Genomic DNA, 13,245 nt, shown 5'->3' with positions numbered 1-13,245 from the left:
CAAACGTTTTTGATTGAAAAGAGTTAATCTAGTAATTTATTTGTGCATTCTGATAGGATTAAAAATATTTTTACCAAACAAAGTCCCCTTATATTCTGTTTTGATGATATTGCTTCGTACTCCTCCATCAGTGATAAATTGTTCAAATGTTGTAGGGGATGCTATCTTCCCTCAATGAAATTGAGAAGCTCTGTTTGTTTAGACTGTCATTGATGATGTACATTTTTTCAGGGCTTTCTTACTGCTCAGAATTGGAGTAGAATAATTAATTCCCTGCACTCAAACGATTTACAAAGCCCATGACAGTCTGTCAGTATAGCTGGATCTCACACATAAGTTTTCGTCCGCCCCAATGCTACCAGATATAAGGGGGATAAGGTCCAACGCGCTCTGCTTAGAATGCTAGTTAATCTAAACCCATCTAAATTGTTTCATGCATAACCGGCAGATGCTGCTGAACCAAAGCTGCAAGTACAATGTTGGACTTCATTCAGAAAATAACTCACTACGTATTGCTATTGACTACAGGGTTTCCCGAACGCTGCGTTTATTCTCAGTAGCGGCGATCTTTGGTACTCTTAATAACAGTTTGTCATTGTGTTGCTTATAGATTATCGGAAAATAAATTAAATGAAGTGGATTGGAGATTTTTCTATATTCTGCGTTTGCATTTTTTTTTTGACATTTAGCATTCGCTAAAACAAACAGATGAAACCAATATTTGCACTTGAATTGAAATGATCAAACTTGTGGTGTAAAAATGCTTGAATCCAGCACGTTTCACTTCAACGTAGTCGTTATTTAATTTGGTACCATATTTTGTGTAACCTTCTTATGGGTACCGTACCACACTTGACATAAAAAACATCACATTTATAGAATTGTTTCGTCTTGAACGAAGATATTCGTATAGACAAGAGATACATCCAACCACCAAATGAGGTTGATATTGAATGCATCTGTGTACCTCAACAAATTTTGAGTCACATACTCGATTAAGAGCAAGTATAGCGAATATCATAATATTCAGAATAGCTGGAATTTCTTACCAACATTTTCTAACCACATAGCAAAAAGTCAATAAATTGATAAAATGTAACTATTTTCAAAGGACGGTGTGTAAGGTTTTTGTTTACGATTACGAATATCTTGTCAGCATAAGTTGTCCATTAGGTCATTGATTGATTGTTAAATAAATAAAATAAGTAACAATGAGTAAAGGCAAAAATGGAATTTCCTATACTGTAATCGCGGTATAAAATTACGTAACGTATCTTTTCCTTTTGTTTGTCAATGAATTATTTACTTATTAAAAGGGATGTTATAGTAGTGAAATAAATACATGTTTGGGTTTTATAGACAAATGAATTAAAAACTTATTTGTTTTTATAACTTAAATGTATACAAACTTAAATTCAAATCACTCATCTTCTCCATAGCTGACATGTTTTCTCCAAAAACATATCAGAATATTTGGAACATTGAAAGGTTTTCACAAATTCTGGAAAATGTGAAAGTGCATCTACAATACGATCTTCAGCAGTGCCATGAGTTTTGTCAGCAAAGAGATTCTTTTCAGTTGACGTACATCTGAATTGTGCATGATTGAGGAAGAATATTTTATCCAGTGTCATATTTCGACCATTCACATTGAGTGTTTGTTGTCGCGCCTTTGGATGCAGTTCGAAAAATGTTTGAAAAGCCACACGAAAACCAGTAATATCGGCAATTTTTTCATCGATTCGACCATTGTTTAAATTACGTATACATTCTAGGTTTTCCTCAAATCGGGGATTCGCATTAATCATATCATGATAGAGTGTTAATTTGCGACCATTGGCATCACGCTGAGTGCCCTGGGTATCGAAACCATGTGTAATTTCATGTCCCAATATATAACCAATCGAGCTGTATTGATATAAATCGTTTAAATTAACATCATAGATGGGTAGTTGTAAAGTGGTAATGGGCAATACCACAGTATTGTAAATCCTGTGGAAATATGGCGACAACTTTTTGTCATGTTCTATGTAGTCCGTGCGATTTTGTGTTGCAATATAATTGAGAAGAGTATTATTTGTATAGAATTTTAATAGCTGCATTTGATTGTGATAAAAGTTATTTTCATCTAAATCCAAATGGCTGTAGATGTCCTCAAGTTTTTGCTGGGTATTACTGCGGGGCAAGTGTCCTACTTGTAGTTGTATGCCATTTAATTTCTCCATAAGAAATGACATAATTTTTGTGTCGAAACCATTTGGATTGGTTAGTAAAACTTTCCTGTAATGTTCCTTTATGTTTTTGAACATCTGTTCTATCTTTGGTATATTCTTTACCAAAACTTGATGTTGGCGTTCGAACAACCAATCTGTAGCTAAATACATAAATTGACGTGTTTTTAAAGCACACATTTCCGGGCTAAATTTTGTATAGCCATTGATCAGTACACTCCAGAGAAATCTAATTTGCAAATATTCGCAAATGAACTCATCATCGTAGGCTTGCAACAATTTATAGAGTCTTGTTATGTATGAAATATCCGAAATGAAGATCTTTAATTTTCTAACTGGAAACTGCGTGTTGTTCAACAACAAATTTATATAATATTTTAGCCATGGTATATCTTGAATGGTAAACAAATTAAAGTATTTATGAGTACCATTGGTCAGCATTTGAAGTTTTTGCAATTCATACAATTCCTGTTCCAAACTGGAAAATAGTATCCATTTGTTGTCTAATGTTTCATTTTTCCATCCAAATGTTGAATATGTCAACACCTTAAAGGTTTGATATGGAAATTTTACAAAGCCATTGTTTTTTTGTGGTCGACTGATTTTAATGATATGCAGATCTTTAAAATAAGTTTCTTCTAATAGGACATCACTCAGACCATATTTAGTTAAAACGGCTAAGGTTCTTAACCAATCCGGAGCATCAGCTGTTGCATTATCCTTGCGGTATCCTCCACCACCAACTGGTCGAAGGTTTTCATGGTCTTGCAGCCATTTAAGAAATTGTGACAAATCCAAATGTTTCATTTTTGTACAGGATTTAAAGTATGCTCGAACATTTTCCATAAATTTCGGTTCCTTTGTTTTTGAAGTTTTCTTTTGCAGCGCTATTGCCATTTCTCTATTTGTGTAGTATTCAATCATCCTATAATAGTCATGGTATTTGGTAATATTCGTGTGCATGCTGTCCCAATTACCACAGGCATACTGATAGAAATTTTCACATGGATCTGTGGTCAGGTCCATTGAACCTTCAATTGACTTTAGATGTCGATGATTAACAATGATTTTGCGACTTGTTAAGGCAGGTGCATGTGGAAGTCTGATAAGCTCACACAGCACGTGTTGTTTAATCAATAGTAGTGAAACCAGCGTCAAATATAGTGAAGATGATATTGAAAAACTGTTCATTGTTCTATGGGAGGCGGCACTTCCACAAAATAACAAGAAACACTTTCCGCTCAGATAGAAAATAACGAATGTTATCATTTCTAATTGAAAAGTCATTTATATATGAGTTACAATCGACAATTGCTTTAGTTTTTTCTTTAATCGGATTATAAAAATAATTCTATCTGATGGAGATGAAACCGCCGATTACGACTACGTTAGCGTTGGTTAACAGATGTAATATTAGTATAAATAAAAATCAGTAATTTTGCATATGTGTACTCGGATGCACAAGACATTGTCACCGTCGATAGATACGCAGCTGACAGAAACACGACATTTAAATTTGTATTTCCTTATAATTTCGGTAATTAACAAATTTTTTTGTTTTGGCAAGTTTGCATTCAAAGCAAAGTAGTTGGCTGGCTGGAGAGCACGGTAACTCTTAAACGGATCAACCGATTGGGTTGAAACTTGGTACTTGTAATATTTTATCCAAACTTTGTTTATGTTCGATGATGGACTATATCGGTCCAATTTTCGGGTAACTCCGCCCAAAAGTTAAACAAATTTTTCTAAAATGGTACACAGGATAACTCTGGAAAGGAGTAACCGATTAGGTCCATACTTTGCACATCGTAATATTACCAAAATTTCTTAGAAATGTAGTATTCGAATAAGCCGAAACTTTGCACATTGTAAAATGTACATCAAATTACAAGAAGGTCTATTTCGCACAACATCTTCGGTTTAAGGTTTTTTTGAGATCATTTTGCATTCCTTGTGATTCTAATTATGACGATATAATTTGGGCATGATCCCCATGCTTCCTGACAAAATCGTCCAAATACTGTAAAAATCCTAAAATGGCTGATTGGTAAAAAAATGATGGCAATGTCGGTCCATTCATTCAGGTATCTGCTCCGAAAAGTTCAACGCAATTGCGGTTTAATCCGCTTTAAGGGCACTTCCTGGATTGTATTGAAATTTTAATAGCCGGTAGTCATTGTGATCATGCCTACAACTACGATATACATATGGGGATTTCTGAGGACACTATTTCAAAATGAGGTTCTTGATTTCCTTTATTTTTTGTTGTGGCGATGCTGCTCATCAGCAAAACGTCTTAGCATATTTTAGATTTTTTGACTAAAGATATCGCGAGATACCGCAACTTGAAAAAGTCGAATTCTCTAAAAACTATATGCAAAGAAATACATAACAAAAAACATTGTTCCACAACATCCCATACGGGACAAGGGAGACTTCTCTCATATCAATGAGTGCACCCCGATTCATATTTAGCTCAATGAATGGGACCTACTGTTTATCGCCGAGTCCGAACGGCGTGTCTTAAGACACCACTTGTGGAGAAGTTTTTCAAAGCTGAAATACTCAGGAAATGTCGCCAACATTACTGAGGGGTATTTTGCCACCGTTGAAAAATTTTTGATGTTGCCTGGCCGGGGAATCGAACCCACGACCTTCTGCGTGCAAGGCGGGCGTGCATACCATTGCACCACGGTGGCACCCAAAGAAATACATATAACTTCTATAATACTGGTCCAAATAGATTTTTTTTCAGTTTTCTAATAGAAAAAAATGCACAATAGACGTGGATGTAATTTTTTCGGTTTAATATTTAAAATTAATTTTTATTAATGATTGTACTATTTTGTACTTTTGATTGTACTTTTTTGTATTTTGGTAGTTTGATTCGAACAATTACTATTTTTTTCTAAATTTTTTAAAATTTGTCAATAAAGTTTTTCCTATATACCACTGTGCAAAATATGTTATTTTACCAAAAACTAATACGTATCATTTATTAATATTTTATTATATAATTTTATTTATTTTAAACATATTAAAAACTTTTTCATTTTGCGATTTTAAGAATGGTTTAGCAGTTAATGTACCAGCATAAATGAATGAAGTTTTTTTTTGTTCCCGCGATAAGTTTAACCATTGCATATTTTAAATTCAAATCCTCTTTCGTATTTAAATAATCATCTTCTGAAGAAAATATCACTTTAATATTTGGTAGATTATTTGGTTTGGATGCCGTGTCATATAATTCCCGAGCTGTAATTATATCATCAACAGTTTAGTTAGTTTATTGTCCGGCTGGTACAATAATTTCTAATCCATTTTCAAAATCAATTTCAATTTTTACGATTTTTAAGAAAATTCCTAAATAAAACAACAACAAAAATATTAAATAAATATTTTTTGTTTAATTTTTTTGGTAAAATAAATGATTCACTTGGTATAAAGGAAAAATTGTATTGACAAATTTTAAAAAATTAAGAAAAAATAGTAGTTATTCGAATCCCAATACCAAATAATACTAAAAATTGTTGTTATTAATCGTAGTTTAATAAAAAATCCAGAAAATCGAAGAGTACAATCATTGATAAAAATTTATTTTTTCAATTCAATTCAATTTATTTATAAATGAGAACCTAGCCCATAATATGGCCGAGAGCTGTTCCAAAAACTACAAAACATGCACTACTCAATAAGTTAAAAACTAACAATGTATTTAAATATTTAATTGCGAAAAATGCACCCAAGCCCACTGTGGATTTTTTTTCTATTTTTTATTGGATAACTGATAAAAAAATAAAAAATACAAAAAAGGTTTTTTTTTTCTATTTGGACCAATATTAAATAAGTTATGAGTATTTCTTTGCATATAGTGTTTACAGAATTCGACTTTTTCAAGAAAATATACTAAAATGTTTTGCTAATGAGCAGCATCACCACAGCAAAAAATAAAGAAAATCAAAAACTTCATTTTGAAAAAGTGTCCGATTTTACTAAGAAATACCCATATATAAAATTCTCAAAGACTGTCATGATATACGAAAATGAACACATCTAAAATGGGTGGACCGAAGTTGATAAAATTTTTGAGATATATAAGTTTAAATTGGGACATTGTACTAACTCCATCGCCTGCTTATGTCCTGCTAATGTCATGACTAACATTTTCTGGTATCAGGCGATCAAGTCGGTGTCTCAATTTAAATTTATATATCTCAAAAATGGTACAACCTAGGAAAAAAATTATAAAAGCGAGTCTTGTAGAGAATTTTTACAGCTATACGAAAAGGGAAGGCTGTGGACATTTTCTATACCATATGGGAACTGAAAAAGACAAAACTTGTAAACAATCTGGCGAAACGTATCAGCCAATCAGATGCCAGCAAACAAACTGCTAGTTTCTACTCACCCAAATGTGTGTGGTAGAAAATAGCAAAAGAGAAGTGCAAATTTCGCTAATGTTTGGAATACCGGAACAGTTTTCTGGCACTAAATTGCAAAAAACAGTACTATGTACTCAGGTTTTGGAACACAAATTTTCTCTAGTCCCATTTCGATAAGACGATTTCGTGAAAACCTAAAAAATTCTAAAAATGTGACCTGATCTTCTATATCGACATCAACATTTTCTCCCCTTTCGATATGACTTGCCTTTTTGAAGCAAAAAAATGTGACGATTTGTTTAAAACTTCCTCCCACGATTTTTTTCTCGTTTATGAACATTGTTGTTTTAGATTCCGCAAAAACTTCCCAGGTGTATGCACCTTTCATTTAAAGTTAGTTCAGGAGAACAGTGTACATTTTTCAGATAATCTTTAGGACTACAATTCGAATTTGTTATGTCAAAAATATTTCTAATTTCAAATACATCTGAGATTAAGAAGAAGTAGATATTCAACACATTTAATCGATTCAATATTTGTAATATATTCAATTTTTAGTTCTTAATGTGTCTGGGAGATCTGAGATCGTTATACGTCACATATTAATCGGATCTAGAATATTAGTGTCAACTTAATTCTTATTATTGCTTGATTTGTTTATACGTCTTTAAACAACTTATTTATGTAATTCTTTTGTTCTGTCGCATGAATAGTAAGTAATTTTTACAGTTTTCAATTTTCCAGGTGGAATGGCAAAGCGCGCAAATGTGATCAGAAAAATGGCAGCAGTGATCGTATAAATCATCGTAAGAATTCAAATGATATGTTGAATTTTTCTTTGAGTTGTCTGCAACAACAACACCATCATAATCAACAATTGCAACATCAACAGCAGCAGCAACACCAACAGCAACAACAGCAGCAGCAACAACAAAATCAACAACATCGACGTTCACTCAACAATTTAATTGTGGTTTCTGGTGGACCACAACAACCTCAAAAAATGATATTCCAACCGGGTCAAGCTATATTGTCCACAACAAATGCTATGCATAATGATGATATGTCAAGGATTGATATGATCAATCAAAAACAACAGCAACAAGCGAGGAAAGCTAGCCTTACCTCCATCAACAATAACAACAACAATAATCAAAACAACAATAATTTGGATTCGTTGCAACAACACCATAATTCATCATCGTCATCTGCCGCCACATCTGTGCCAAAGAAAACAATGGCTGCTGTCGTTATGGTTAGTACCGATGATCTCATGCAAGCAACTGGCTCTGGATCAGTTGTAAATGCAAATAGTAACAGTGTCGTCTTACCACCACCACCTTCTCAATCTCAAACATCATCACAACCACCCCCACCACCTCCCCAAATTCTAATCACAACAAATAACAACAATAACAGTAGTAATAATACTAACTCTTTGCAACAGCAGCACATGTTGTTACAACAACAGCAACAACAGTTGCAATTGCTGGCTGCTGCAGCTGCCGCTGTTGGTAGTTCATGCCACAGTCTTGGCGGGCATGGTCATAGTAGTAACTGTGGTGTCAATAATTGTTGTACATCCACGCCCTTGAGCCTAACTCTTCCCACCTTAAGTGAAAATTATTCCCCCCATCCACAGCCAAATCCTTCATCCGCCGCCAACACCAATGCCACAAATCTTACAGATGTTCCTAAAACGTCTGCTGTTTCCAATTGCAATACGAATTGTCTAAATGACGCCAGTAGTCTTGAACAATTGGAAACATTGTGTCTTCAAATGACCGAACAAGCTATTAATTAATTTTCCTACTCCTTCCTAATTGATCGATGTATTGATTGATTCTATCTATGTAATTCCATCAGGACTCTTAAAAAATGTTTTATTTGTCTGACTGTATGACTGCTATTTGTATTCTTTGCTGAATCTTATTAGTACTAATGATCCGTAATATTGTATTATTATGATTTTTTTAGATATTTTTGTTGTTTCTGTCATTAACAAATTATCCTAAAGGAATGATTAGTTTATTAGTTTTCTTTTGATGACAGATGTATTGTTATCAAAATAGTAATGTTGTTGTAAGACTTGTAATCGCCTTAAAAAGTAATTTTCATTTTTAGAGTAATATCAATTAGTATATATTTTACACTTGTGCTCGTTGGTATGTGTAGTTTATTGTGTTAATATATAGTTTATTGTATGTCCTAAGCATAATATAAATTCTAATGGAAGTATTACAAATATAGATTTATCGATATCTATCGCAACTGGGATTTAAGTTGAACGCCTTCATCATCTCTAGCTGGTATTATAACCTCAATGATTCAATGTTTGTTTGCTCAAGCGTTATCCGATAGAACTGAAACGAGCCAATGACAGCTGACGATCTCAATTTTAATCAAATAAGCGGTTATTCTGCATCCAGATTCCGTTGCCATCTTCGGAACGTGTTCTCGAAGTAGATCCCATGAAGTTGCAAATAAATTAAAATTGTCGATGTAGGAGCACATCGTATAGATAGATCGTTAGAGAGACAAACCGAGATAGTACATAAACTCGTCCGCCTTTTTAAACGTTGCCTGAATGCTGCAGTTATATTATAGACATCAGAGCAATTTATATTGTATATATTTTTATATTTATCTTGGAACTCTCTTCACCTTGTTCTTTTGGTGGAAAAGGGTTGGTTTTGGTTGAATCTACACTGCCAGGTGTTGAGTCCGGTGCTAAGTCAGTCTTTCCTGCCCTCTGCGCCATTAATTTATTTTGGGCTGATTCTTTTCCTTAGACGTCGCATCCTTCCACTTTAAGAAGTGTTCTGTCGATATGATGGCAAGGGATGAAGCATCGAATCAACATCGCTCCCGATGTGGACTTTAGAACATCGGAATGAGAAAGAATTTGTTGAGATAAGAATTTCTTTTGGGTATCTATTTTCGAATCATCTCTTGAGATTAATCTTAATCAAGCAGCACTCTCTCATCGAGATTGACAAGGTCTGCCTGTCGACGAAATAATGAATCGACCGACCTACAATAAGCCCTCATTAGCCAACAGATTTACGACATTAGTTGGGGCTGTGTCTAATTCCAATGTGTTCTTCCTTGGTACGGCGGTGCCGAAGTTTTTCGGCAATATACACACATACGACCTGAATGCATAGAAAGAGCGTACGAAAGAGAGATAATGTTTTGATTTGTTTTGGTTTTGTAGCGTGCGTGCATTATAGCCATAGATGGTCAAAATTACTCTTAAATACGTGTTAAGGGAAACATTAAAACAGCCTTTTTGTTAGCATTTTTTACGTTTTTTAATATTTTTAAGACACAGACGGCATCTAAACAATTATAAAAAAAAAACTATTTTGTTAAAGAACAATAACAAAACAATCCGTAAATGTTTATTTATGTTGTAACAACGAAAAAGAGAAACAAACCACAGCAACGCTGGCGTGCGAGAAAGCCCATCTATGATTATAGCACACTAACAAACATTCATAAGTTGACAATAGTTTCAACACATTCATTTTAGTTTGTTCTCTTCTTGGTCATGGTCTAATTGTCTAATTCTATCGGCTTTGCCCGATGGGCAATCGTCCTGAATTCGCGATAGTCCTGACTTCGTAGAGTTAATGTCAAGGTTTGTTTCACTAACTTCCAAGAAGAGACAAGGGAGACTCAATGATTTGGGACTTACTGTTTATCGTCGAGTCCGAACGGCGTGTCTTACGACACCACATGTAAAGAAGTTTTACATGGCTGAAATACTCAGGAAATTTCGCCAACATTACAGAGGGATAATTTGCCACCGTAGAAAATTTGATGTTGCCTGGCCTGGGAGTTGAACTACAGACCTTCTGAGTGCAAGGCTAGTGTACATATCACTGTATCACGGTGGCAGTCATGGTTTGTGTATCGATGACTTCATTCTCTGGGACAACTGAGGTAATATATTAGGATAAATTGGAGGGCTAGTAATTGTTTGCTCTATTCCACCAGACTAGAGAAGGCCGCGTGCAGTGTATTTACCCTGCTGCACTGTGGCAAACTCCATAGCCATAGGGGAAAATTTCATCTGGCGATAGGTTTTTTAATAGCGGTATTTAAGTGAGATTAAGTTAGCTTTACTGCTGTGGGTTAATTATCTTATGTAGTCAGTCTCATTGTCATAACTATAAGCAATCAATTCACATTAAACGGTAACCAAACTATGTTGACGATTTTCCAAATATTATTGACGATTTTTTTTGACGATTTCCGATCAAAAACTGTCGGTAACGATCGGCATACCCATTTTTATAAGTCTTTTTTTGCTAAAGTTTGGATTTTCCGAACAGATTTATAGCATTTTGGTTAAATTAAAGTTAAATGTGATCATTAAATTTCATGGAGGACATTTTTGGCATTAACTTTTAATGTGGAAATATATTTTTAACGACTCCAAATTGAGTTATTTTGCGTTTTAAAATCCATCCAATAGTAAAAAAATATGTAAAAATAATAGCTGTGTTCCTTTACTTACCTGAGGTTACATCTTTTACCATTTGTTACCATTTTTAACCTGCAAAGCGTTCCTTAACCCCAAAAATGGTAAAACTGGCAGCAATTTTTAAGAGAGTGAGAGAGGAAGGAGAGCACATTTGCCTTTCTCTTCTACCACAGGCTACCAGACAAATTTCTGCAGGTAAAAAATGGTAGAACTGATTTTTCGACTTTTGTTTGACGATTATTTCACAATGAAGAAAAAATGGACGAAAAACAAAAGAAAAAGTCGAACGCTGACAAAACCGTTCCTTTACTTTTCTGGTAAAAATGTTCATGAGAGAGCAATTTTGACACTTTTCTCTTTTATCACTTTTACCATTAAAAAGTAAAGGAACAAAGCTATTAATGGCCGTTAATGTCACAAATGAAATTTAATGTGGAAATTATATTTTTAACGACTCCAAATTGGGTTATTTTGCGTTTTAAAATCCATCCAATAGTACAAAAATATGTAAAAATAATAATGGCCGTTAATGTCAGAAATGAAATTCATTTTGAAGGAACAGGAAAGAACTTTTTTTGCAAACATTAAATCCCAACTCGCATAGGTTGCATAAATGTAGAAATTTGTGTATGTAGACTTAAACTATTGTAGATAATTACAATCAGCCTGTTTCTATGAAATTCAAAGTGAACGAATTTGCGTGAGTAACAATCCACTTCCAAAACAGGGTTTGGTTGTACCTGCACTCGATGTCCCTTCCCTTCGAATTTTATATAAACATTCTGTTCGTTATTTGTCCTTTAAGTATCAAAAACATCTATTATGCTATTAAAATTTTACACATTTCATTCATCTTAATTTTTCTATGTCTTTTAATTCTTTTCATTCACCTTTATAGGAAAATTTGGCCAAATTCGATCAACACTTTACATTGTTTTGAAAGAAGCATCCAAATTAACGAAAATCTAATTCTAAAGCCCTTCCACTCATCACCATCGTCATCATCATACACATAAATATTATTTATATTTTTATATTCTATAATTATTCGATATTTGGCGATTTTGGTCTTGAACAGCATGAACTCGGCAAGAAATCTAAATAAGATTGAAAATCTTTTAAAAAAATAAACTAATGCAATATTACGCGTGTCATTCACTCAATTAATTGAAAGTAGAAAAATACCACGAAAATTATAACAAAAATTACAAAAAAGAGACTGACTTAGATTATTTTCCTTGAAGAACAAAACAAAATACAATTTAAAAACTACCACAACAGGAACAACAAACAACTGTGGAAAGAATTTTGACACTGTAAGTTAAACAAAAGAAAACAAAAATGTAGAGATGTTTGATTAAGAAAATATTACGAAAATTCTCACAATACAAAGAAATGATTTCAAATCAAAAAATAAATACATATATTATAATTATTAGGAATTTGACAAAAGGAAATCCCCGTGAATATATTTGCTGAAGTTGGACTTTAAAAAAGTAGTAAACTATATTATTTTTTTTCTCCTAGAAAACTAAACAACAACAAAGAAATCAAACATTTTTTCCACTAACGGAATATGATTGCTGAATTAATGAAATTAACATTTAAAAATAAATACACAACATTTTACATTAAAATAACAAAAAAACACACAATCACACCCTACACCCAACACACACAAAGACACAAACAAATACCCAAAATCAACAATTTTGATTGTAGTCAAGATTTCAATTACCAACTACTACCACATTTAATGAAATTATTGTTTAAATGTATTGCATATTTTCGTTTTTTTTTCTTCTTTTTTTAATACTAAACAACTGATTTATATGCAAAATTATAAATTAAAAACAAAAATATATATTATTATGTAGTATATAGCTTATATTATGACTTACAACAAATTGATGATTATGCTGATAACAAAAGGACTCTTATATAAACTATAAAGAAAAAACAAAACAAAAGTAAAAACAATGATACAAATATGAAACATATAAACCAAACAATGATATCGTATCGTCCGTTTCCGCCCCTCCCAAAAATAAAAAAACAATCCCCAAATCCTAAAAGCAAACATACAAAGTTTTTCAACTCTATATATACATATTGTGTAACTTAAACAAATATATAAAAA

General features: G+C 33.1%; 3 protein-coding genes across 9 annotated transcripts in view; 2 read left to right on the top strand and 1 right to left on the bottom strand.

The window, feature by feature from the left end:
• LOC141402572 (protein Smaug-like) overlaps positions 1-13,245 on the top strand; it is a 50,003-nt gene extending 36,758 nt beyond the window's left edge. For 4 of the 7 annotated variants that reach the window (XM_073984117.1, XM_073984121.1, XM_073984120.1 and 1 more), the window contains 2 exons: positions 7,343-7,868; positions 12,004-13,245. In XM_073984117.1, the coding sequence (XP_073840218.1) occupies positions 7,343-7,868; positions 12,004-12,045 (568 nt within the window). In that variant the 3' untranslated portion in view covers positions 12,046-13,245. The remainder of the gene's footprint in view (positions 1-7,342; positions 7,869-12,003) is intronic. The other 3 variants (XM_073984122.1, XM_073984124.1, XM_073984123.1) reach the window with 1 other exon arrangement.
• Positions 7-3,475, bottom strand: LOC141402573 (endothelin-converting enzyme homolog). The gene has a single exon (XM_073984125.1). The coding sequence runs from the start codon at positions 3,420-3,422 to the stop codon at positions 1,425-1,427; it is 1,998 nt and encodes a 665-aa protein (XP_073840226.1). The 5' UTR covers positions 3,423-3,475; the 3' UTR covers positions 7-1,424.
• Positions 7,875-11,996, top strand: LOC141402574 (uncharacterized). Its single transcript, XM_073984126.1, has one exon. The coding sequence runs from the start codon at positions 7,887-7,889 to the stop codon at positions 8,415-8,417; it is 531 nt and encodes a 176-aa protein (XP_073840227.1). The 5' UTR covers positions 7,875-7,886; the 3' UTR covers positions 8,418-11,996.

This window comes from Musca autumnalis, unplaced genomic scaffold (assembly GCF_047663935.1).
Source record: "Musca autumnalis isolate F117 unplaced genomic scaffold, ASM4766393v1 scaffold_4, whole genome shotgun sequence".
NCBI classification, from domain to species: Eukaryota; Metazoa; Arthropoda; class Insecta; order Diptera; family Muscidae; genus Musca; species Musca autumnalis.
Note: the sequence above shows the minus strand (reverse complement) of the source record. Positions and strands in the feature narration are given on the sequence as shown.

Coding starts and splice junctions, on each gene's coding strand:
- LOC141402573 (XM_073984125.1), bottom strand. CDS start 3,422: ATGAACAGTTTTTCAATATCATCTTCACTATATTTGACGCTGGTTTCA.
- LOC141402574 (XM_073984126.1), top strand. CDS start 7,887: ATGCAAGCAACTGGCTCTGGATCAGTTGTAAATGCAAATAGTAACAGT.